General features: G+C 36.3%; 1 protein-coding gene and 1 long non-coding RNA gene across 2 annotated transcripts; one reads left to right on the top strand and one right to left on the bottom strand.

Annotated features, from left to right (window-relative positions):
* Positions 1–989: 989 nt before the first annotated feature.
* Positions 990–2,619, bottom strand: LOC110737507. Its single transcript, XR_002514417.1, has 3 exons — positions 1,840–2,619; positions 1,510–1,600; positions 990–1,395 (listed from the first exon to the last, which is right to left on the bottom strand). It is a non-coding gene; the product is annotated as an uncharacterized LOC110737507 (long non-coding RNA).
* A 6,725-nt stretch (positions 2,620–9,344) lies between these two features.
* Positions 9,345–18,445, top strand: LOC110737803 (protection of telomeres protein 1b-like). The gene is made up of 10 exons (XM_021918150.1): positions 9,345–9,582; positions 11,195–11,331; positions 11,977–12,166; positions 13,399–13,463; positions 14,436–14,524; positions 14,798–15,079; positions 15,242–15,318; positions 15,417–15,481; positions 16,789–16,941; positions 18,002–18,445. The coding sequence occupies exons 1-10, from the start codon at positions 9,459–9,461 to the stop codon at positions 18,215–18,217; spliced, it is 1,398 nt and encodes a 465-aa protein (XP_021773842.1). The 5' UTR covers positions 9,345–9,458; the 3' UTR covers positions 18,218–18,445.
* Positions 18,446–27,423: the final 8,978 nt, after the last annotated feature.

Raw genomic sequence — 27,423 nt, forward strand, 5'->3', positions numbered from 1 at the left:
TGTCGCTGTTTCAATTAAAAAATGTAATGTTACATTGAATTGTGTTGTCAGCGTTATGTTAAAATGTAGTTGGTGTACGTTAATGATGTTTCATAAAATATATTAAGTGTTTCAATTTATAATATTAATGTTTCATATATATTATTGCTTGTTTTATATAGTTGGGCTCTATATGAACTAGGTTTATTGTGATTTCTTATACCTTATTGATGTTTCAAAAAACATACCTTATGTTTCATTTTATACTACTTATGTTCCATATAATATATGTATTGTTTCATATACTAATGATATTGTTTTATACATAAAAATCATTGATGTTTCATATAATATTTCATTCGAATATTAGTTATATTGTTCCAGAAATATGAACTATTGTCTCATAAATATTATACATTGTTCATACATAAGAATTAGCGTTCCAATTATATGATATGTCATAGTTCTCGAATTTTAATTATGTTGTTCCATAAATTTGAAATAATGTACCACACATATGGTCTATTGTTCCATAGCCATGAACTAGTGTTCCAATTGGATAATATGCTAATTATTGTCAAATAGTATTTACATTGTTCCAGAAATATGAACTATTGTCCCATAAATATTATATATTGTTCCATACAATATGTGTGAAATATACCAATGACTGAAATACGTGTTCCCAAGAAAATTAAAAAGCATATATCAATGACTAAAATGCGTGTTCTCAAGAAAATGCATGGAAAAGTGATAATTAATCTCAGTCATCCATAATCTCAAGATTGATGGTGTAAGATTGGTTCTTATTTTAAGATGGTTCTCATATAAGTCTTGATTCTCACATGATCCCTCATATATATATATATATATATATATATATATATATATATATATATATATATATATATATATATATATATATATATATATAACATGAATGTATTTCATTTCGATTAAAATGATATGGAAAATAATTTATGCAAATTATAAAAAATAATTTCCTAGCATTAAAACATGGGGAAAATTATAATGTAATAAAGTACTCTGTAGTATGTAAGACATTGTTTACAAAAAAAGTACTACCTCCGTTTTTTTTATGTGCAACTTTGAGGAATATTTGTGAGACATAAAATATTTCAAAGTTGCACATAAAAAAAACGGAAGTATATACTAAAGAGTACTAACACCGTACTACTTCTTTGTTACCCATATAATACTTCAACAAGAAAAAAATCATCTAAGCTAAACAACAATCATTTCAATTTTTTTTGGCACTTCTTATAATTGAAAAATTCTACAGTAAAAAAATTAAAATTATTTTGTTTTAATATTAGTTGAATAAAATCTGTAACTCTTCTTACCCTTTAAACTGTTTAAAGAGGTGTTCCGTCGGCCATTGAGTTGCTCCAATGCCTATAACATAAAATTAAGATAAATCAAATAAAGATATTATTTAAGGTTCATACTAACATTGAAATAATTTACAACATAAAAAAAAGGAGAAAATAAGACATTCAGAGATGATACCTTAGTTGTTGACTTGTTGATGAGGAAAAAATTACAGCCCGTTGGGAAATAGGAAAGCAAACTTGAAATTGGAAAGTGAGATAAATTCAAACTGAAAGAAAAAAAATCATGTAGGGCAACAAATATAAATTAAAAGTTAAAATAAAGAGAAATTATTCAGAAAATAGAACAATTAAAATCAAAATTCAATCGAAACCATCAAGATCGATTAATTTACAAAGTAAAACCAAATCGATATTACAAAATTAAATCAAATTGAATTGCAAACTGAAATCAAATGAAAACAATATATAATTGAAACTGGGAAGCAAAAGTTAAAGTGCAACCCACCATTCTCATAGCAATCGCGAGCAAAATAGCGGTTATATAGAGGGATTTTGATTGAGAAAATTAAAAATCAATAGAAATCTTACCTCTGATTAGCTAACCTTTTAGATGAACAAGAAATTGAGAAAAAATTAGTATGCTTTTCTCTATGTTTAGATAGAGAATTATAGAAAGGATAAATGAAGTTAATAAAAAAAAATGTTTTCAGAAATGAGGGTTTGGGTAATTAAGAGTTTGTGGTTATTTTCTTTTCATCTTTATCCTTTTTTCATTGAAAGAAGTTGAACTTGTAATTTATTGGAGACGTGGGTTGCGTAGCGGTCAAATATACCCCTTATAACAATGGTTTATTGACGTGGATTGCTAAATATCGCCCGCAAATCTCCACATAAAACCTACAAAATTCACTTGATTTGACAATATTACCTTTAACATAAAAAATAAAAAAAACACACTCACACTCTCATCACCAAACACTCATCATCTTTCTACATCTCTCTTAAAAAAAAAAATTCAAACTACAGCAATATGAAGGCGGCAAGGCAAAGAATTGGCGGCAGCTGCGGCGGAGGGAAGAGGGCTCACGGTGGCAAGGTATTTTTGTTTTCTTTAATTTTTTTTAAAAAAAAAAACTGTCGTTATAGGCGGGGCGCCTGGCCAGGACGCCCAGCCCCTGGTGGTGGCGCTAGATCCGGCTGCTAAAACGACTGGATTGGCGACTGGGCTGGACGCCCAGCCACGGTTGTCGCGTTTTTGTTAGGCGCCGCTGCCGTGGCTGAGCGTCCAGCCCAGACGCAAGCCCAGTGGTTCTGGCAGCCGGATCTGGCGCCACCACTAGGGGTTGGGCGTCCTGGCCAGGCGCCGCCCTTGTGGTATTTTTTTTTATTTTTTATTTTTATGTATAATATTTTTTTTTTTTTTGGAAAATCAGAAATATTTTTTTTTTATGTCTAATCAGAAATATTTTTTTTTATGTATAATATAATTTTTTGTGTTAATTTTGTTTATGTGTAAATTTATTTTATGTGTTAATGTTTGTGTTAATGTGTAATGTTTAATTTTTTTTATGTCTAATATATTTATTTTTTTTTGAAAATCAGAATTTTTTGTGTTAATGTTTAATTTTTTTTGTTTTAAGTTATAATTTTTTGTGTTAATTTTGTTTATGTGTTAAGTTTTTTTAAGTGTTAATTTTTTTTATGTGTTAATTTTTTATTGTCTAATATATTTTGTTTTTGAAAATCAGAATGTTAATATTTTTTTTAAGGGTTAGTAAATTTGTTTTTATTTTTGTTTTATGTTTATATACTACGATATTTTCTATGTGTTGGTTTTTTATTCTTTAATTTTTTTTAAGTGTTCTGTTAATTTCTTTTTTATGTTCATTTGTTAGTGTTTTTTAGTTTATTTGATTTGGTTTTTCGTAGTTATTTTTCTTAATTTTTGTTTTATGTTTATATATTTTTTAATTTTTTGCAGGTGTCGCAGTTTCGTCCTGGAGCGGGGAAGAATATAGATATTAGAAGTAGAAACTATTCGATGGAGAGGTCGGGGCCCAGACATGTTAGATCCGATCCCGTGGTATTTCGGCCTCGGCTTATAGAGAACGGGTTCACCGTCGAGATGAGGATGAAGACGATGATGGTGAGGAGGAGGAGGAGGAGGAGGGCGCATATGAGGATGTGGACGATGGGAGTGGACCATATGATGATTACGGTCCATTCAGTCAGAGGCTTGATGACATGTACGAGACGCATATGGTAGAGGTGCGTAAGGGTAGAGATGGTAGGTTTGTTAGTAGATCTGGCACATCATCTGCGTCCACTGTGTCTAGGGTAAGCAGAAAACAGTTGAGGGTCGTTAATGATTCTTGGGTTGTTAGGGGTAAGGTGCCCAGGGGGCCTGTAGACGGGAGTGTGATTCCTAGCTTTCTAGGACACATAGCTACCTATATCTGGGAGGACCAGGAGAGGGCTTTGCTGATGGGCTTGTTCAAATGCCAAACCCGGGAAAAGACTTGTAACTTTTTGAGAACATGGGCTGAGGCTTGGCCGGTGGAGAGCGAGATGTTCGAGCGACTGCAGGGCACTGGGGTGAATCACCTTCCTGCCACCATGCACGATCGGATTGACTCTACGTCGATCACGGCTTTCGTTTAGCGATGGCAGCCGGATACGAATTCTTTCCACCTTCCGTTCGGTGAGATGACGATCATGTTGCATGACGTCGAGGCCATTCTTGGGATTCGCGCAGAGGGTAAACGACTATCTATTGTGACTGATGCGGATCAGGCAGATTTGCTAGCGGAGCTGTTAGCAATGGACAGGGCTGCGCTGTACACCAGGGCGCTTGGTGTTTGGGATCACGGTGGTGTGAAGATCGCATCCGTGTTGCAGCGTTGTTTGCACCCCAGTGCACGTAGGACGCACGACGCACAACTGGCTGCTTATGTTTTTCTTCTCCTCGGGTGTACCTTATTTCCGGATAAGAGCGGAAACAAGCTCAGGCCACGCAACATAGTTGATGCGTGTGAGCCCGACAGAGTAGGCCAGTTTTCTTGGGGTCGGCTACGTTGGCGTATTTGTATCGCCAACTAGGATTTTCGAGTCGGACTGACGCGGCAGGTATCACTGGATGTCTGACTTTATTGTAGACCTGGATATACGAGTATTTTCCTGCATTGCAACCACACCATGACCCGGTTCCAATTGATGATTGGATGCCGCGTGCATGTGCGTGGAGTCCGCGGTTGGAGAAGAAGTCCGTTACCCGCCTCCGATCGATATGGTTATTGCTTGACAGGATGTCCCCCTTAGAGGTAAAGTGTATAAATTATTTCTAAATTTGTACTGTAATGCATCTATTATATGTATCTTACTAATTTGAAAAATTATGTGCAGGTGAACTGGATGTCTTTCGGCCCGAACCCTAGTAACAGGGTACCCAGGACCCTCTACACGGGACTCATTCAGTATCGTGAGATCGTAGAGGCGTACATGCCCCAGCGCTGTCTTCGCCAGCTTGGATTCGTCCAAGTTGTCCCTCCTCCACCAGCATGGCCGAGTAAGGCGGTCCGATCTGCATCGTCGAAGGAGTACGTCGTCCAATGGCCGGATAGCATGATTGCCACGTGGGAGCAGTTTCCGATGGTTTCTCGTTTATGGACTGCGGAGTTGCAGAGGCCGCCAACTGGGGTGCCTCCCATGTATGACCACTACTACATGGAATGGTACAACCGGTATTCGCACCCGAGGTTGATTGGAGACCTCGACCATGGCGACCACACCGATGCTCATGATATGCCACCGCCCACTGCCGTGGAAGCGGTATGTCTCATAAAACATTTATTGTTGTGTTTTTTTTAAGTGTTATATATCGTTATTGAATTTCATTTTTTTTTTTGTGTGTAGTGGATGGGAAAGATAATGCAAGGCGTACAAAAACTCTCTCTGGAGAGGGACAACATGAGTGCAGCAGGGAGAGTTGTTGTTGATGAGTTGGAACAGACCCTTGCGCATTGGGAGTCGGCGTCTAAGAAGGATTAGTGATCTTTTTGGCAGTTTATTTGTAGAACATTTTTTACATTATAATATTAGTTTGTGAAATAGGACATTATCTTTGCACTTTGCAGAATTTAAAATTATCGTTTTAGTTTTTAACATTTGACATTGTCGTTTCAGTTTTTAACATTTGACATTATCTTTTTACTTTGTAACGCGCAAAGTATGCATGCAAGATATAAATGTAGTCAACAATACAATACAAGGATAATAAGTAATGCAAAAATAAGGTTACATAGAAATAGTGTACCCATGAAAAACTAAAAAGCAGCTAGGGTGTTCCATTGATGGATCCGGTCATGATACAGCGCATCCCAACCTTCTACGCTTGCTATGCGAATGGCGTACCACCGAGGTATGATCGGTGGCACAGGAAAATCGGATGACAGGTCCAGTCAGATGAAATGTTTGTATGACGATCCAAGAAATGCAATAGCTAACTCTTTGACCGGTGTAGTGACAGTCTCACGCAATCCCAGCTCGAAATGCATTACTGCACACTTGTAAATGTTTGCAACGGCAAAGAGATGTAGTGGCGCGTCGAAATAGTGATTTTGACGGGCCGCAAGGTCCTCCTCCCCACCGGATACGCCGCAGAGCACTATCCAAGCCGTCCTAGTACACATGACGATAAACATCTCGGTTAGAGGCAATTTCACCGTACATCAACTGACGCACTAAACCGTAGTTGTCTTCGCCCATCTGAAACACATCAGCCACGACCTGGAATCCGCAGTTGCCATCTCCAACTACATCATTCCACCCGTCCAAGTATGACATGATGATGTTAGGTATCCTATCCTTGTATGGAAACTGATTAATATCAAATCTTCCTGTTGAACATATCATTAAACACAGTGAACAAGTCAGCAGTACACTCAAAACCATTATAAAACGTAAATTAAAGTAAGTTATTGTACCAGTGCCGGACATATTCACAGACGAAGAAGACTGGCTACGACTGGATGACGATGTACGACCACGACCACGACCACGACCACGACCACGAATGTACTCAAACGTACTCCTGTTCCGCCGTTGGCGACCTTTAGGTCGCTCGACCCCTTTAGGTTCTTCGTGATCTAAGCAAGACATGTTGAACATGTCATGAAGTACGTGAGTAGCATCACGAATAATAGAAGGATGACTGGAGGACACTCGGTCATACATCGAACGAAACTGCTCCAACTCCTCCTGTTCATGGTCGACCGTCTGTGTATCTGCATGCTCACCAATAACGAGCGTCCGCCAGAATGGATGAACCTGATCAACATGTAACGAAGTCCTATCTTGGGTAATTACGCGGTGAATGGTGCATACGTAAGGTAATCCATGAGTTACTGATATAGCACATCCACACCAAACATCCAATTCATCAGCCAACTCCCTCATCCTGTTATGCTCAGCCAGAATCAACCCCAAGCAGTAGTGTGACACATAACCATGGAGAATCTTAAATATGAAATGGCCATACATCATACCATGTCGCCGCCTAGAGTCCTCGAGAGAGTTCTTGATGCCGTTCTTCTGAGTTTCAATTTCCTTGTTTATTCTCTCGAACAGTGTATCCAGAGCAGCGGTGGAAGAATCAGTCCACTCCTTCGTAGCTCTATAAGCGCTCTCAACTCTACATGTTGTAGTGTTTCCAAAATGAAGTACTTGGTTTGTCCAATATTTGACAAACTTTTCCCTGTGAGGTACCCATTGTTGCATCACATAGTTTACCACTGCCGGACACCATTGGTACGAATCCCAGAAGTTAGCCAAGGCTCGATCGTACTCTGCCTCTGTGGTAGCTTGCAGGATCTTCCGCCATTTACCATTTACCAATCTCTCTACACTTTCCAAATTCTTGTTGAAAAGGTTGTAGGCTTTCACTTTCACACAGTTGTTGATGTGCCATGAGCACATAAGTGCTTCGATTCTGGAAACAGCTCTGCTATGGGGGCAAAGGGACCTCCCTCACAATCACTGACGATGGCTGATGGCTGAACGTTAGGGCCGATGTAGTTTCTCAGCTTCTCCAAAACCCAATGATAACTCGCAGCTGTCTCATCCTTGATGACTGGATGACCAATCAGAAAGTTCTGGTTCGTTGGAGTCATCCCAATCATCTCAACCAGTGGGAACCTGTACTTGTTTGTCTTGTACGTTGAATCGATCAAAATCACAGATGGCCAAGACTTGATCATATCAGCACAATCAGGGTGCACAGGGAATAGATGAGTCACCTCCGCTGTATCTTCATCAGAATCAAACCAGAACAGGTAACCACGTGCTTGTGCCTGGTGTAGAAGCTGCTGTACAGGGTTCCTTCCCTCTGACCGTTCAAACCTCAGTTTCTGTCTGACGTTGTAGATGTGTCTTCGGTTTGGCTGGTCTTCAGGAAATTTCTCTAGCACAGATGCTAATATTTTAGCAGGCTTCACTTGAGCATCACTTATTTCTTTGACAACCAGTTTTGCACCAAGACTTAAGCCGCTCAGCTGTCGATGACCCACTTCATATACTATCATCTTGGTTGTGATACCCCCATTTAGAGTAACCCTTCACTTCCCAACCGTCAATACTTACTAGTTGCCGAACCTTTATTCTGAACTCACACCCACAACCTTTCCGTTTTGTATCAAACCGAGTGGCTGTACTGAAATCTCTTTCTTCTCTTTTGCAATAACGGTCGCATCTCAAAATGCGATCCATTCTACCATCCCGTTGAGATTTATGAGTTGCTACTACCAAGCAAAAACTAGAAGTAATTGCAACCTGTTTAGCCTAATCAATCGCTTGTTGAGCATCTTCTACACCAGGCGATGTACATGGTGATTTATATAGTAATTTGTGGGCGATGTTTAACAAATCCCTTATTGACAAACGTTGCTGAATTTCTTTATAATTTCTAAAAAATTTATTCACAACGGTTCCTTCTTAGACCGTTGTAACTTGAATCGTTGGATTTTGTAAGTTTTGTAGTAGTGGATGGACCTAAATTCAGTTTGGGCTTGATTTAGTATTTTGGCCATAACTTTCGTTTTAAGTCGGATTTGGGTTTATAATATATCGTTGAAAAACTCTTTTCAAGCCCCATCCAGCTAAACAATAATTGGACCAGGACTATGGACCAAAATAATCTGGTTTGGACGTTTTTATGGATTGGCCACGAAATGAATGATTTTAAGGACACGAAATGAATTATTTTGGGTTTAAAGGCACAAAATAATGGTTTTGGATTAAACATATTAGGAAAGGTTTAGGAATAAGGTCGAGGTAAAAGGGAAACTTCACGAGACTCTTCAACTCTTCACCGAACTCGATAATTAAAGACGTGAAAGATACTCATCACTGGGTTTGGTTTTGGGGAGACACAATCAGGTGTCTACAATAGGGTTTTTGTAATTTTTTTTTAATTAAGCTATCAATTAAGCATAATATGTGAATTTTCATTGGATTAAGCTATCAACGAATTCTAGCGTAGAATAATTGTAAATTGTTTCTTTTCGGTTCGCCTCCTTCAGTGATCCCTCCCTTTTCCTTCATTGTTCGAATTTCTTGTCAATTTTGCAAAGTAAAGGATTCATTACAGAGCAGAAGATTCGTGACGCCAATTTGTAGAGTGTTCTTTAATGGAGGTTGAAGGTTAAAGGGTTAAAGTGAAATTATGAGAGAGAAAGAAAGAAAGGGGTTTTAATTTAGCTGGTGTAACCATGGGTTAGAGGGATTTTATTTATTTATTTATTTTTTTGTCATTTAAATGCTTAACTAATGATTACACGTGGCCACGTGAGTTAAGGGAGAGGTGACGTCATAAATGGTCTTAAGCTGAGTCTGGTAGTAAAATCAAATTCACAAGTTTTTAATTCGTGTAGCAATTTTCAAAATGACATTAATACGTGTTAGTAATTAGCAAATTTTCCTTCTTTAAAAAACAGAGGAAGTAAATTAAATTTATTAAACTCTCCAAACTCCAACAAACCCTAATCACTTCTCAGTCTTCTTACCTATCTTACAGTTTCTTCCTTAAAACCCCTAGTTGAGTACAATTTTACACAACCTAAAACCCAAAAAATGAGGAACAGAGATGACTACAGATTTCTCAGATTGGCTGACGCCATGACTGCTTTGAATCAGAAAGTTAACCTAATCGGCATTATTGCCGAGTATGGTACTCCTACTCGAAGCAGAGGAACAGGTATATTCCATTCTTCAATTTATTCATATACATGCATTTTTTTGTAGAAAGATTAAATTTTTTTGGTTGGTTTTTGCTTTAATTGTATTTTGAAATTACCCAAATGATTTATTCTGGCTATGATGAATAAAAGGCCGGACTTACGGCTGCCCCCTGAAAAGGGTTTGGTAGTAGATTGATGATTAAGTCTGAGTATAGGTTTTCCTGAGCCAGTTTTTCTGCATTTTTTGATGTTGGGTTTTTAAAATTTTTGAATTTTTGGCTAGTATTTTGATATGGTTGTTTAACATTTTAATTGGACATGCTCTTCTTTTTAATAACCCCTTAAACGTGCAAAAGTTTCATGTAATAGTCAAATCCGACATTTGGACATGTACTCGTGTTTGATACTGGTGGCTGAGTTTGATTAACTGTGTACATTGTAGGTTGTACAATAGGGTTGGTATTAGTTATTGGTGGTGGACTGGTGGTGTTGATGCTAGCTACCACATTATGTATCACTTTTGTTGGTGATGCTGCCTTTTTTTGGGAAGGAGGAGGGGATGTTTATGTGAAGTTGGTAGTATTATGATCACAAATTCACAATTTTGTGCCTTGGGAAATGCACTTCATTTTGGAGTAAAAAACATGTAAATGTTTCATATATGGCCGAGTCCAACATTTGGACATCGTGTTTGACACTAGTAACCGGATTTGAGTAACATATCCCACTTTACAATAGGATTGGATTTAGATGTTGGTGGTGGTGTTGCTGCTTTAGGCTGCATTGTATCTCATCTGATGTTGATGCTAGGCTGATTTTAAAGTTAAAAGTGTCTTTTAGCTGTGGTTATTGTACAATATTTGTCTTCCTATGAGAATCAAATCTAGAATTAGGATGCACATCTTGGTCCTGGAAGAAGATGTTATTAAAGAACTTTGATTACAAACTATATGTTAAATGGTTTCTGTTTTCCTTTGACATAGGTTTTAGGCGAATGAGTAATGCTTTTGATGCTTGACACACGTTTAACAATGTTGGCATTACTAAATATATATGGGTCAACTTATCGACACTCTTATGAGGTTCTTGTATAGTATTTCAGAACTAGTCTTTAACTAAGCTATTATTGGTGTATTGGATAAGGCTGCATACCTCTTAGCACTAGCAACAAGAGCATCCATGGTTGCAATTGTTGCTGCTCCGCTGGGGCTTTTGATATCCTATTCTTATGTCTAAGATCTGGATGATACTAGTTAATATTTGTACTTCTATTAGTCATCTCCCCTGTTACCCCCTCAATTTTTTTAATTTTTTTTTTTTGTTTTTAAGTTTATATGTGCTGTTTTCAGTGTGAATTAACTTTGACGGCTGACATGATTTCCTTGAAAAATTTGGCAATGAGGAGTAAAAGGCCGGACTTACGGCTGCCCTCAACTATGAGCTGGTAGTAGGTTGATGATAAATTCCAAGTAAAGGTTACTCTGAGCCTAGCTTGTATGAAAATATCTGTTCAATTTTTCTACATCACCACTCGCATGTTTATAAGAATTTGCTACTTTCTGCGTTATTTTAGCATGTAATTATTATTTTCCAGAATGTGATTGCATATATACTCTTGTTTTTTAACAGATTGGTTTTGTTCATTGAGAATTGTGGATGAGTCACATAATGTCCGTGGACTTTTAGTTAATATCTTTGCTGAAACTCAAGAGAAGCTTCCTCAGGTTAAGGCATCGGGAGATATCATCCAACTTTCCCAAGTTTTGGTACCTCAACTTGCAGACTCTTTCTCCATGGAGCTTCTATTTCGACTCATTTCGTTTTCTGGTGACTGTAGTCTCTATTTATAAAACATCTACCGTTATTGTGATGAAGTAAATTTGGTCAGATTTACAATGTGCTCTTAGTAATTGACTGTGTCTCTTTTTTTTTTTTTCTTTTTTTCCCTTTCCCATTTTCGTGTACATTTTTAACCTTGTAAAGGTGGAAAGATCTCCTTGTTTTACTTCAATTTGATTGGACTTAAGAAATACTTTGTCACTATATTTATTAATCAAGGTGGTGTCAGGAAGCTCAATTTTTATTGTCATCATTTTGTTTAAATATATTTTGGAACTGTATAATCTTAAAAATTTTGTTTCTTATTCACATTTTCTTGACTGATGAAGAGCTTCACCCTTTATCTACCTTGTCTTAGCTTATGTCTCAATAGCAACCCAGTTAATTAAGAAACACCAAGTGAGTTGTAAATTGATTTTCCCAGTTAAATTTGCCATTTTTCACTTTTTTTTTTCCCTGTTTTTCCTTATCTCTCGTTTTGTCTTCCTTTTCCTTTTCGGTTTCTTTTACTATGTGTTGACTGTTTTCTTAAGCTGTTAATACCCTAAATTATGTTATGCATATTTTTGCAGATGAAAACTCATAATAAGGAAACCTATGCCCTTTTCAACAAAAAATTCTCTTCATTTGCGCTCTACGAAGGGAAAAATGGTGAAAACTATAATCCCTATCAAGTCTCATCTATGTTTCGGCCAAGAAACCAAGACACGACGTTTGTGGATGGATTAAGAAAATGGGTAGACAGTTTCCAGCTTGATTCAGGTAGAGTTCTGGCAATCTAGCTACTGTTAAGTACCAATAGGCCACTTTTTGGTTGAATGTTGCAATTTTATTGTTTTTCTCTTAAATGTTTAGCTCCGCTATCTGTCTCAAACTGATTTTTTGAAATCACATAAGTATATATGACCCCCTTGTATGTAAGAGTTGACCAGACTATGTTTATTAAGTTGCAAAGAATTTCGTTTTAGAGATTTATTATTGTAAATGTATTTTTCTTGAGATAAATGGAAGAGTAATTATTACTGTTAGTGATTTCAATTTTTTTATGTGATCGAGACAATTTTTAAGGCTTCCATGATCAATGTTTTTGTTAGGGTTTCTTTCCCATTTCTCAAAATAATTTGTCCTTGTATAAGTTAGTCTATAATCTGCTACCTTTTTTGTTCACTTCCTTTATCCCCTTTGATACAAAGATTCCTTGGCCGTGTTATCCTATTACTAAAACACTCCAAATTGCCACTATTTTGCTCCTTTTTTAGATCTTCTAAGACAAATGAATATGTAATAAATATAATACTTCCTCCGTTTTTTTAATTGCACCATTTTTCTTTTTGGGAAGTTGCTTATTAATTGCACCATTCCCATTTATGGTATGCTTTCATTAACTTTTGGCATGTCTGCACACACCAAATACCCATTTTACCCTTTTAGACATTTGATAATAATTATTACCCCACTTTTCTTCTCATTTGTTTGTAGTTACATGGGGATTTTTGGGATCGCCCACCTTTAACTTCCTTTCTTAAATCTTGTGCCCAAAGCAAATGCTGCAATTTGAAAAAAGAAAAAAAAAAAAACGGAGGAAGTATGACACAAGATTATTCATACAAGTTGTCATTTTCAACCAAAGAAATCAGGATTACTCTGGCTATTCACAAGAGAATTTGCTGGCTGTCTTTTCCTATATATAAAGATGTTGTAAATGGCAAGTACTTACTGTATTTACTAGGCTGATGCCATGTTCAGTTAGTTCTTCTCCTAGCCATTTCATCTTTATTTGATTCATGTCATCATCTGTTTTGTTAACATTTAGTTATGCAAACTTATGGAACCTACCCCTTTTGTCATGGTTATGATTTTCTTCAGTCAGTTTCTTTTTTCATTTGATCTACTGAATATGGAAGCTGAGTGATTATCTGTAGTTGGTGATTCCTTTCCAGAAGTTAGTACTACTGGTTTTCCCACAATATTAAACCTTGTTATGATTGCTGCAGTATCAGAAGAATCTGTGCTGTTGAGGCAAATTAAGGAAGGACAATGTTATGATCTGGTTTGCAAGGTAACTGTTAAGGTGTTGCTGCTTCCTAAATCATTAAAATTTTGTTTTATTGACCTTGTTGACGAGAAAATTTGTGTAAGACAATTGAATTTATAAAGATGCTCCATTTGAAGTTTGAATGAAAACAGAAATTTTTTTGGAAGGCTTAGGAGTGGTCAGTAGATGGGGAAACTATAGTTACTATTATTTAAGTATATTTTATTATTATTATTATTATTATTTTTTTTTTTTTTTTTTTTTTTTTTATTTTTTATTTTTTATTTTTTTTTTTTGGGGGAGGGGTGGGGGGGGGGGGGTGTAGGTTTGGCCCTTCATTTTTCTAACTGATCAATATATCTATTTAGTAGAGATTCGAGTCATGTAAGCAACACTAACAAACACCATGGATCTCTGGTGACCATTGTTCTTTTACAGGTAACATTAAATTTTGGTGTCAGTGGTTATAGTGTGTCAAGTATTTGATGTTGACAGTTAGAGACTGACATACGATTGTGTTTATTTAGACAATTCTACATATCAATATCTGATGAATCAAATCAGTCCATATAAAGTTTGAAAACTTTTCGATTTTCCAATTTTATTTTTGAAAAGACACCAAGAAAGTAAACAATTTTCATTACTCACCCAATTTTATGCTCATTTTTTCCTAGGGTTTTATGTTAGTTTGAGTTACACATTACAGACAGTTGATGATATTCTTTTTTAAAGTGGGCACTGGACAGGTAAAGACCCCAGGCTCAGGAGTGGTTGTTGTTGTTGTAATCAAAGATTTTGGCATTTGTGCTGTGACACGTAATCAGTAACCAAGTTTAACAAAGATTTATATCCTTTGCTCATTTACTATATTGAATCTTAGAATGATTCTGATTTTATGTCTATGTGACTGTAAAAGAACCATTTTTTTGTTAATACCTGATAAATCCCTTTTTGTTTTATTTTTGCGTGGATGTTTTTTTGGGGAGGGGAGGATAGGTTCTGCACGTGTCTCAAGTTGATCAAGAGGAGTGGATGCTGTTTGTTTGGGATGGAAGTGATGCTCCCATACCTCAACTTCTATCTAAGTAAGTGTGCACAAGTCACAAGCTCCTTAAAGTTTAGCAGGGGATCAAATCAAGGATCTGTGGAAGACCCACAAATATTTCAACAACTTAAATGAGAACCTTTATTAATTATTATTAACTGAAGGTGTTATACCTTTGCTTCTTCAGAAGCTCTTTTGAATGCATTAACTATCTTTTTTCATTGGTTATAAAAATTGAATAAGCAGGGTAGGCTGTATAGTTTATTTTAAGTGTATGCTTTGTTATTGAGATAACAAATTTGAATATGTGCAGGCTACACACAGAAAAGGAAAATCCACTTCCACTGCAATTGGAACCTCAGCCTTTGGCCAGGGAAACCTTGTGTAAATTTCCGACTATAGGAACTATATTGAGAGTTTCTGTTGACCAAAAAAATGTCAAGCTCAATATATCTTCAGTTAGTGCTGGTAGATGGGTAAAATTTATCAACCTAATGTTTAAAGTACATGAAGGTTTGTGGTATGGTGTACTAACTTCATCAACAAAAGTCCGTTTCTTACCAAATGAAGACCTTGTGATATTAGAGAGGCAAAGGTTGGTAATACACATGCTTTCTTTCTTTTGGTGCATGGTTCACTTTGATTTGGTAAATATAATGTATCCGAGATTTGTGGCATTATCTCTTAGTAATCTGCAATATTGCATGGTCTGTGTGATTGTTTTTAACAACAAAAGGCTGTACATATGTTTCATTAGGGATTATGAAAAGAGGTTATCCTCTAAGTTGGACCGGATGCCATTTACAAGCTTTCCTTGGCCGTGTCGTATTACAGGTGTCAAATTGTTCTCTCTTATCTTTATTGTGTTAGTATATGTATAAAGATCTTGATGAATAACTGTTATTTACATCTTCTGTGGGAATGATAATTAGAAGTTGATGATAAAGTTGAAGATGTACCTCTTGTCACCCTAATGGACATTATGACGTATCCACAGGTACTATTTGTCCTACCCCACTTCTTTCCCTGTTTTAAGATCATAATTTGTACGCTTTTATTGCGAACTTATCCGGCATGATAGCAGCTTCTAATTTCTTTTCTTTTCTTTCCCATGTCAAGAGGGGAAGGAGAAGCGTATTTATTGAATTTGAATATGGCTGTTTTCTATTCTTTACCCTCTTTTCCTTCCCAGTTTTGATGTCTTGGATGAGGTTGAGGTGCTTTTACGTAAAATATTAATTCCAGCTCGCCTTCTCTTTTATACTTCTAGAGTTCTGGGGCTTGTATATTAGAATTTTATAGCTGTGAAATGCTATAAAGAGTATTACAATTCCTACTACAAAAGTGATTCCCTCTTAATGACTATTTGTCTTCTACTGAGAAAAGAATCAATCTATCTGAATTTCAGTTGATTGTTGTTGCTACTTCACTTAGTTAAACATTAATGACCCTTGTCCTCATTCCCCTACAACTAGCTGCACTCCTTGGTTGCTGCTGTTTGTGCCTCCTAGAGTACATTCGGATTGGTGGTGCTGGTGGGCTTGGGCCATTTGAGTCTATCACACTCATTTTCAAACAAACAATTTAGTAGGTGATTAATATATGAGATAGAATTGAAAAGGTAATGTGATAACATGAGGAGTAGAGGAGAAATAGAGTATCCTGTCATGTAATTAGTGTGTGGGTACTTGACAGTTGGGGAAAATAGCAGTGGTTTCCAATCTCCAGAAATTATTTTAGTGTAGAGCCATTGGGAATTATCGGTAAGTCTAAGAGGATGATGGCAATGGTTAAGGTTATTGTTTTTTACTTTCAATCTTAAATTTTGGCAGATTGAATAAAAAAAAAAAAAGTGGCATATTGCCACAATAACAGATCTTGTCTTTGCTTTCACGTTATCACTAGCAATTATATTTCATTTGCTCACTTGTACTTTCAAACTGATAATTTGTATGCCTAAAGTAGGAAAGCATTATACTAAGTATATATTTATACCAGTATTGAGGCTAATTAAAGAAGGCCTTGAAATTATCCTTTTTTTGCATGTTTGCCAAATACTTGCCAGATTGTTTGCCTGTTTCTAGCACTGAAGGAACAAATCTCTACCCCTATATTCTTTTCACCCACTCCTAAAATGACAAAGTCTATATAGTATCGCTGACTATATTCAAAGTTGTTTATTAAATTTTCAAACTGTGAAAGCGCTTGGCTTTACTATCTTGTCAATTTGTGTCATATTAAAATGTTTTAGAAGATTCTGCATGTGTGGATAGTATAATAATTTGTTGTGCTTCATTTATTTAGGTGGCCGGAAAATATAAATGTATTGTTCGGGTTGTAGCAGCACTTCCGTGGACAATTGAGGACTTTCGCTCTCCAGATGGAACCTATCGGATCCGGCTTACTTTAGAGGACCCAACTGGAAGAATTCATGCCTATTTATATGCTGAAGATGGGGTATGTGTTCTTTCCCCCATTAATTTATTTATATAGTGGCATTGTGTGAAATCTAAATAAATAAACTATTGAATAGACCTTCATATTCTGGACATACTTGTGGAGTTGTGGCGTTTGGTTCAATTGATTTTGGTATCAGGTATGGTTTTGAAATCATCCAAACCCATTTTTGATGTTTGGCTCAGTACTAAGGGGACCAAACCCCACTCACCCCCCTGGGTGTAGGGAATCTTTACTCCTGAAGTCAGCCATTAAAATAAAATGTTACTCCGATCTCCACGCCCGCCTTCGTCTACCATAGCCTCAGTCTACCCATCCAAATTAATTCACAGATCCAACTCAACTTTCACTGCAACCTCCATCAACCCAGCCAACAAAACTTCTGACAATACCACCAAATTGCCAATATTGTGACAGTGAAAAAAGAAAAGAAAAAGAAAATTAGCCTAAACGTCCACCACTATAACACCCACAGGCCACGATAGCCTAAATCGCCGCTGAAATCACACCACCACAATCATAGCTACCCAAAGTTTTTTTTTTTCTTATAAAAACAATTTTAAAAAGCACCATCAATTTGCGTTTAGATTATTAATGATCAATTTTGGCCCTTAAAGTTCAGACTAAAAGTAATAAAGGGGTTATTTGTAACATGGAATAAGGTAATACCCATGGGTTTGATAACTGATACATCTTTGGTTGAACCAAACAACCTCTACACGTGACTTCATTTCTGATAGAGGGAGTACAAACCAGTCTTGTGATTATATTTCTTGGATATACTATGCTGTGTGTGTGGGGTTTAATATATATATATATATATATATTTTTTTTTTTTTTTTTTTTTTTTTTTTGGTGTGTGGGGTGGGGGGGCTCTGAAGCAAGGAACTTTAATGTTTGGTGGTTTACCAAATCTCACTACGTAGCTCATTTGAGAGAGACATGTGACTTTTTTCTTCGTTGAGAGAGAGCCAGATATGGCAGCATTTAGATCCTTTCATTCTTAAATACTGACAGTCGAGAGGTGAAGTATGCTAATTTTGCTGTTTTTGAATGGCAGGAAGTATTTTTTGAAGGTAATCCGCCAATGGATGCATTGATTCGGAAGTGGAATACATTACTTGGAGTTGCTGAAGTTGATAGTGGTGGTGTAATAGAGAATGCTCCAAGAAATCCTCCATGGGTTCTTTGCTGTATCAAATCATATTATGCTGACAAAAATGATGTCTGGGGAAGTAGGAAGTACCGAATCTTCGATACAAAGCTCGTATGCTGAAGGTGAACCTTCAATTTTGTAGTGTTGCTTTTGTCTACGGGTTCTGACTTATCCTAAGTCCAGCTAATCTGATAATTGTAAATTTTGTACATAGTGTATGTAAAATGGCGAAGCCCACAACATTGGCATCCAAATACATGACAAAATCTGGTGTAAACTAATTTGCGTTGGACTAATGTTCATATGATCATTCCGAAGGTGAATGAAGGATTCCCTCACTTTGATCCACCTGAATGCATTAGTTTTGGTAAAACTGTTATAATATATATACTTCCTTCGTTAACCTTTATTTGCAACAAAGGGGGTTTGCCAGTGGCTTATCCAGGAATTTCGAAGAGTGAGTTCGAAATTGTAAAAAATAAAATGAAAATTTTAAATGAACCCATTTGAACCCAATAAAATGAACCCATTCTGTATACGCCACTGGGGTTTGCGTGCACACCTATGCAAAACTTCTTAAACATGATTATTGAAAGTTATGGACATGTAATTAGCTATTAATCAATTTTTTTTTTATTTTTTTTATTTTTATAAAAAGTAATTACATTAAACCGAAAACGCCCAGAATTGCCACCACACGCCACCCAGAACCACCACCTATGCCACCCAGAACCCACGAACCACCACCCACGACACCCACACATCACCGAAACCACCCATAAACCACCGAAATCCACCTAAGAACCACAAAAACCACCCAAAAAACCACCAGATCTGAAACCCAAAAACCACCCACCCGTGAACCACCAACACCCACGAAATAGCCAGCCACGAAGCACCCACCAACACCAGATCTGAAACCCAAAAACCACCCACCCACGAAGCACCGACTAATCACCAAAACCCTTCGATGAACCACCAAAAGTCGATTAGATGAACCACCCCCAAGAACTACCAAAGTCATCGACGAACTTTAGAAACCCTTCGACTATCACCAAATTAAAACCACCCCCACGAACCACCAAATCACCGACAAACCACCAAATCCCACACACCACCAATACCCCGAACCACCTCGATAACCAAACCCACCTACGAACCACCCCCACAAATCTGCAAATCCACCCACAAGCCACCAAATCCAACCACAAATCAAGCAAACCACCCACTAATAACCAGATCTGAACCCCTCTAGTAGGATGAATTGGAATTTGAAGAGAGATGAGAGATTAAGAAGATGAAATGAAAGATGGAGGAGACAGGAAAAAATGAAATGAGAGATGAAGGAAGAGAGGGAAAGATAATTAATTTAGATTAAGGTTATAATGTTTTGTAATTATGTGTAGTATTATGCGCTAATAATTTTTAAATGAGGGTATTTTGGTCATTTTGACAGAAAAAATTTACTAAAATAGGAAAGAAATAAGTTTGTTGCAAATAATAGTTAGCACCTTTTTTTGGTAAATGTTGCAAATAACTGTTAACGGAGGTAGCATATATATATACTACCCCCGTTTCTAAAAGTTCGACTCACTTACTATTCATGTGGTCAAAATAAAATAACTTTGACCATATATTATGAGCTATACAATATAAATTAATTAGCATGAGAGATCTTATTAGATTCCCCTTACGATATATAATCTAAATATCAACTTTTTATAATTTTTACTTGTACACAACCGGAGTTCATGGTCAAAGATATTCATTGGAGACTGCGCATTTGCAAAGTGAGTCGAACTTTTAGGAACGGAGGGAGTATATAGGATGGCAAAAAATAATAAAAAAAAGTCATGAACCCTATTGTTAAATTTATTTGATCACAAAAATCAAATGTTTTAATAATGATAATGATAATGATAGGAAAATTCTCTTTGGTAACACTTTTTCATTTTTCTCATTGGTGAATTACTAAATAAACTTATCATCTTTGGTAATCTTGTATATTATTGATTACCAAAGATAATACTTATTTTAACTAAAGTTCTTAACTATAGTTAGTTTTTAACTATTTTAATAATTATTTTAACTAAAAAAAACAGTCCCCACCCAACCAACCACCCTCTCTCTCCCTAACCAGTTGCCAGTGCCCAAACCCATCCCCCATCGGCCGACCCCACGCCGGCGCCCACTTGTAGACAACCGATTGTGTCTCCCCAAAAACCAAACCCAGTGATGAGTATCTTTCACGTCTTTGATTATCGAAGTCTCGTGAAGTCTCCTTAAACCTTGACCATATTCTTAACCCAAAATCATTCATTTCGTGTCCTTAAAAATCATTCATTTCGTGTCCAACTCACAAAAACAACCAAACCAGTATATTTTGGTCCATAATCCTGGTCAAATTATTGTTTAGTTGGATGGGGCTTGGAAAGAGCTTCCCAATAATATATTATAAGCCCAAATCTGAATTATAACGAATAAGTTATGGCCAAAATACTAAACCAAGCCCGAACTAAGTCTTACCTGCAACCCAATAATCATGTAAAGGGTCCCAATACCTTAATCTAATCCTAAACCAATTATGATTCATTAAAACTTCTAGAAGTCTCTAAAAGGTTCTAATATATCCTTTTCGAAAGATAAAGATCAAAGAGTTTGAAATTGAATGAAAACTCCTCTATTTGAAAGTCCTTGTTCTATTCAAATTAAAAAACGTTAAGCTATGATTTTTGTTCCACATAATTTTTATCTAAATCTTAAATGGTTGGATAGCCCTTGAAATTATCTTTCCAATGATATATTATAATCCCAATTCCGAGCTATAACGAAAAAGATATGATTAAAATACCAAACTCTATCCAAAACTGACACTGTTCCACTATTTCTACCACATCTTTCATTCTACAAAAGATATTAACTGATTTTAATTGGGTTAAAAATTAGAATTCAAGAAATTTCCAACGATATATTATTTATCTTATTCTGATTTCTGTATCAAAAGTTATGATAAAAACAAAAAACCGCAAAATTGCAGGATCATCGCGCCGCGATAGACCTGTCGTGCCGCCATGGAACCTATTTTACTTTGATTTGATTTCTGACTCTTTTCTGATCATTCGACCCTCTTTTTTTTTTTCCTTATAAATAGAGGTTGTTTCACCCCATTTTCAATCATCAACAAGCTTGATCACCAACAATCATCATCAAATCCCTTCTCTAATTCTTTTTCTCTTTCTTGATTCTTTTCTAAGCTTAGCCTAAACACGTCCTAACATACATCCTAGTTGATGGTTCTGAGGGTTTGGTCCCAAATCTATATTTCAATTCTTATTTGATTTATTTATTTGATTTAATCTTTCTTGAAATTACTAACATGTGTATTATTTTGATAGAAAGAGGTACGAGATATCAAAGTAAGTAATTTGATTATTTAATTATTTTTTTGATATAGAAATCATGTTAGGATGTCTTTATGATTCCTAGTATTATGTTTAGGATGTTAATTAATATTTCTAATATCATGTTTAGGCTAAAGCTTTGATCTTGATTATTAGTGACATGTTAGGGTTTGTTATTAATCCGTTTAGTATCATGCCTAAGATCTTACTAACGATGTTTTGATAATGTTATTATGGTGATGATTGTTGTGTCAATTATTATATGTTGCTTGATTGTTATTGCTTGATCATGCCCTTTCTTGAAGGTTTAAAGGGAATTTGTACTTGAAATCACGCCTAATAAGATAATTAATAATTTGATTTAGGCTTAATATGATTTTAATTCAAGTGATCGCCAATAATAGATTTGATTGTGCATTAATAATCAACCAACGTAGATTAAATATGCTTAGTATTAACTTGTGTATGTATGTTGATTGGAAAGCGCGCATGAATATCATAAGAATTAAGCAGAGGCTGATTTAGGGTGGGTTCAATGTCTTTTAGGTTGGATTCGTACCATCATCCCCGAATATCCAGTCATGGTTCCGGACCACTATGGAGTTAGCTATCTCCGTGATCGTGAATGGAGTGTAACCTTTGCATCTGTGAACGGTTTACAAGTTCCTAAAACTTGTTGACGACTCTTCTATTTCTAGCTTCCTTTCCTTGGAGCGCCGCCATGCTTAAAAGCATGAACACAGTGGGGCTTAAAAGGTTTAGTTTGAAAAATTCCCTACAGTTTTTGGCAACTCCATTGGGGAGGATTTCTAATTTTGATTCCTAAAATTTATTTTGGCAATTGATTTAGAATGAGTGGATGAGACTTGAAAGATTCTAGATATTCATGTGCATAATTTTGATTAACATTGTGGCATAAGCACAAAAAGTTTCGCATTGGAAAGACCATCCGTAATGTGTCAAAAACATAGGATTTTTACACGTAGGAAAAGCTGGAAATATCTTTCACAACTAAAATCGAATAAACACTACGAAAAATCGAAAAAACGTCGAACATAGAAAACTGCCGTAAAGCGTTGGAACTGTCGCGAGATGACAGAGTTTATTGCCATACGACAGCTTTATCGCGACGCGATAGAGTTGTCGCTGCGCGACAACCTTTGTTTTCTCGCGCCAAATTCTCGCGACATTGCACCAGTATCCTTTCTTCTTGTTTTGTTCGGTTCTAATACTGTTTTGCCGATTTTACTTCTTGATTGAGTATTTCCGACTTTTTTGAACCCATATGCGTTCTACATATGGTCTTAGCCCCTGGGAATTCACGCTCCATCCACCATAATGAACGCTCCATGCAACAATGGGTGCATCCGAGTTTGTGAATTCTCCAAACCATGGAAGCAAGTTTTACTTGCGGGGTCCCATCCATCGTGTCAACCCTTCTAAGGTAAGACTTCCGTGCGATGTATCCGGACTTATAACTATGGACCCTCTTTGAAACCATAATCATTGCCTTTAGAGAACTAGAGCCTTGGTTAGGTTGCAAACCCATTGCATCATATTGTGACTACTTGACTACTTGTGCATCTCTTACTTGTGCATACTTTATTTGTGATTAAACTAACCTTTTGTGTTGACTTGTTTCTTGTAATAAAGTCTTAACAAACTAACCAAGGACTAAAAAGGACTTTGCTTAATTAATTGGTTAATTAATTCGAACCTATAAAGTATAAACATACTCGACCTAGCAGTCCATAGGCTTAATCCTTCGAAAGGATCACCGAAAAACAAACTAGATTGACGTTCCATTATTGGTGCAAAATTTAGTCTGTACCGCAGAACGTCAGGTCCATTGCGCCGCGGCAGTCTTGTCGCGCCGCGATGGAACAACGTTCCGTGACAGTTCCATCGCCACGCGATGGGTGGGTTTTTTTTCCTTTTCGAGTCTTCGTGTCGAGTCTAATTTCGATAATTAATTGGTAATCAAACAAAGTCTTAACTTAGTCTTTGCTTGAGTTTGATCACATACTTAGTCCCATGGTCATCACAAGAGTCTTGAACATATCACGTACACTCACTAGTCTTTGCACACACTTTGTACATACTTTTTTCGCACCATGGCCATGTCTTAAGTCCAAGCACGAGTCGTCCTTTCCGTCATCTGAGTTGAGGGTCCATTATATTCCTGGATTTTTCCATATCATTCCACAAATAAATTCTTTTCCTTTACATCACTTTCCATACGTAACATACTTTATACCTTCCTTCTTAAATACTTTCCACATTCTCTTCTTTTCATGCTTTCCCATACATATCATTCCCCTCATACACTATGATTTTTTTTCCATTGATGCATGTTGAATCAAGTTCGAGCCATGTGATTGACAAAGATAAGACACAAAACGCGAGGCGATATTCAACTACAACATTTCATGATTCCTTTCTTATTTTTGATTTCTCCTTCCCCAATAAGTCTAGCATAGGCACCCTTCATCTTCCTTAGATTTATTTCATAAGTTTGGTTTTATTTTTTCCTTCTCCATTTTCAATAAAATGAGCATTTTATTTCTTTGCATATGATCATTATATTGCATTTTACTTATTAAAAAAATAATAAAAAATTTCCACACAGAGCTAAACACAAGGTATACCAATGATTTGAGGCACCCTTTGTAGCCACATCATATCACCTTTACCCTTTCAAATACCCAATCTTTTGATAAACCACTTTAATACTCGTTTAACGATTGATCTTTCTTTTTTCAACCCATATCTACCTAACCTTGGGATGGAATGGGGTGCAACTTATGTAATTTTCAAAGCCAAAGAGAAAGCTTGAGTGATTTTCCCAAAATTTCAAAAGTTCAAAAAGAAAAAAAAAATAAATAAATAAAAGTGTGCAAAAGGGCAAGTATTCCAATGTCTTTGATATGAACATGTCTCGGATTGCGTTTCTTATCGAGTGATCGGCACCGTGCCTGAGAAACATGAATGCCAAGTGAGTGATAGACCTCATGATCGGGATTGCCCACACTTATCCAAAAGAAAGAGTAAAAAACAAATCTCAAATGCAAAAACAGAAAAAGAGTTTAAAAATGAGAAACCTCAAGCATACAAATACCAAGATTCAAATGCAAGGTTGCACACCTTGGGGGCTTATTTTGGGTCTTGAGCCTTTATCCCTTCTTCTCCAAACTTTATCTTAACCCCATTACAACCCTTGAAAGACCTTCTTGAGGTATACAAACACTTGTGCGAGGTTCGGCTAGAGCTACGTTCGGCCTGATTTCTAACAGATACGTAGGCAACCTCACACGGGGGTGTGGCCGTACACTAGTATAAAAAATGAATTACGCAGCGCACTTTTCGCACTGGTTCTTGAAAACCGGTGGGAAAAAAAATGGGCGGGATTGGGGAAAATACTTTTTGCACCGGTTCTTAATAAACCGGTGCGAAATCATCTTTTTCGCACCGGTTTAAATCGGTGCCAATTGCGAAATATTAAAAAAAAAAGAAAAAAAATAAGGGTGGAAGGGATTTCGCACTGGTTCGGTTTGAACCGGTGCGAAATCTCTAACCTAACCGGTGCGAAATCTATTGTAAAAAAAAAAAAAAAAAACCGGGTGTGCCTCTAAATACGTACTATTTCTTTCTCTGTCTTCTTTCTTTCTCTTTCCTCCATCTCTTTCCCTTTCCTTTTCTCTCTCCTTCGATCTCCTTCTCCACCGGCGGCGGCCACCTTCCCCCTCTAAATATATACTCTCGCTTTCTCTTTCTAGATCAATCGTTTTTAGAGTGAGTCTTTTTGGATTTTCGAATTTTCTGGGTCGGTGTTTTCGGGTGAGTGTTCAGTATTTCGGGTGGTTGGAGTGAGTTTCGGTGGTTAAGGTTTAGTTTCAAGCAGACGGCGCCTTCTAATCCGTGTATCCCATTGAAGAGGCAGCTTTTGAGGTAACTTGTTGTTTGAATCTGATTCATTTTAATTGTCAATGCGGTAAGTTTAGGGTTCGAAATCTCAACTATTTTTGATGTTTGAATCAAATTTCCCTCTGAATTTTCGACCCTAATTTGTAATTGAATCAAATATCCCTTAAAATATGTTATTTTTCAGGCATAATTTGATAATAGAATCAAATAACCCTAAAAATATGTGCTTTTTCGTATTTTGATTGAATCAAATGGGATTTTGTTGAATTTTGATTTGATTTGCATGTGAATAGTTTACCATGCTTTTGATTGCAATGATTGCTTCCTGTCATGTTATGGATTGTTAATGATTGCTTACTGTCATTTGAATAAAAAATTAAGAAAAATTGTTGGTGAAATTCAATGAATTTGTGTATGAATTTCAAATACTCCGATGGAGATGCTTTTTCAAGTATAAGTTAGCTTTTGTTATTTTTTTATTTGATATCTTGGCAATCCAGAACTTGGAAACTAAAATTGTATTCCAAATTCCAATTGTGTTTTGGGTGTTTCCCAGTTAGCTTTGTCCTTAAACAAGGAAAGTTATGCTAAATTATTCTTAAATTTCTGAAAATCATTAGAGATTGGGGTTATTCTATTTCTATATTCCTTTGGTTTTGTAATTCCATTCCAAACTGTAAGAGAAGTATTATTTCATGCACCTCAGGTTCAATCACTACTTGAGGTTTTCCCCAATCGATTAACAGGTGATATTTTGGGACAACTTCACACTAGCAAGCAAACTTTGGTATGTCTTGTCATTTTTTCAACAAACACGCAATAGTATTGTGATTTTAGTGGTAAACAACCTGAAATCTATTCCTAAATTTGTCAAGGTCGAGTTGGGATCTCGAGCTGGGGATCTCAGGCAGATGCTACTTGATCTATTTGCATTCATAAGATAGTATGCACATGAAAATATTCTAAATTTGCAGTTATTTATATTGTATGCATTGCATGATGGCTATGCTATGATGTCAATTTGGGATTTATTATTTCATTTTTTCATTATTAATTTATTTATATATTTATGTATATTATATAATTATTTTTTTTTGGGGTTAAAAAATTGGTCCATTAAAAAATTGGTCCATTAACCAGTTGAGATGTGTACAATTGCCATGCTTTGTTTGCTACCAATGGTCAGCCTATAGTTACCTTGTGCTCAGTATTGGGAAGATTTGGACTTGACTGACCACAATTATCTGATGCTCTATTGAGAATTGCAGGTGAATCCTGATCTTGACATGGAGTTAAAGCATCTTGCACAACCACGACCCTACCAGGAAAAGAGTCTCAGTAAAATGTTTGGGAATGGTAAAGCCATTGTGGTTTGTGTGATTTATGTTTCTTGGTTTCTGTTTTCCTTTGACGTAGGTTTGAGGCGAATGAGTAACGCTTTTGATGCTTGACACAAGTTTAACAATGTTGACATTACTAAATATATATGGGTCAACTTATCGACATTCTTATGAGATTCTCGTATAGTATTTCAGAACTAGTCTTTTACTAAGCTATTATTGGTGTATTGGATAAGGTTGCATACCTCTTAGCACTAGCAACAAGAGCATCCATGGTGGCAATTGTTGCTGCTCCACTGGGGCTTTTGATATCCTATTCCTATGTCTAAGATCTGCATGATACTAGTTAATATTTGTACTTCTACTAGTCATCTCCCCTGTTACCCCCCTCAAGTTTTTTTTTCCTTAAATTTATATGTGTTGTTTTCAGTGTGAATTAACTTTGACGGTTGACATGATCTGCTTGAAAAATTTGGCAATGAGGAGTAAAAGGCCGGACTTACGGCTACCCTCAACTATGAGCTGGTAGTAGGTTGATGATAAATTCCAAGTAAAGGTTACTCTGATCCTAGCTTGTATGAAAATATCTGTTCAATTTTTCTACATCACCACACGCATGATTATAAGAATTTGCTACTTTTTGCGTTGTTTTAGCATGTAA

This window comes from Chenopodium quinoa, unplaced genomic scaffold (assembly GCF_001683475.1).
Source record: "Chenopodium quinoa cultivar QQ74 unplaced genomic scaffold, ASM168347v1, whole genome shotgun sequence".
Lineage (NCBI taxonomy): Eukaryota > Viridiplantae > Streptophyta > Magnoliopsida > Caryophyllales > Amaranthaceae > Chenopodium > Chenopodium quinoa.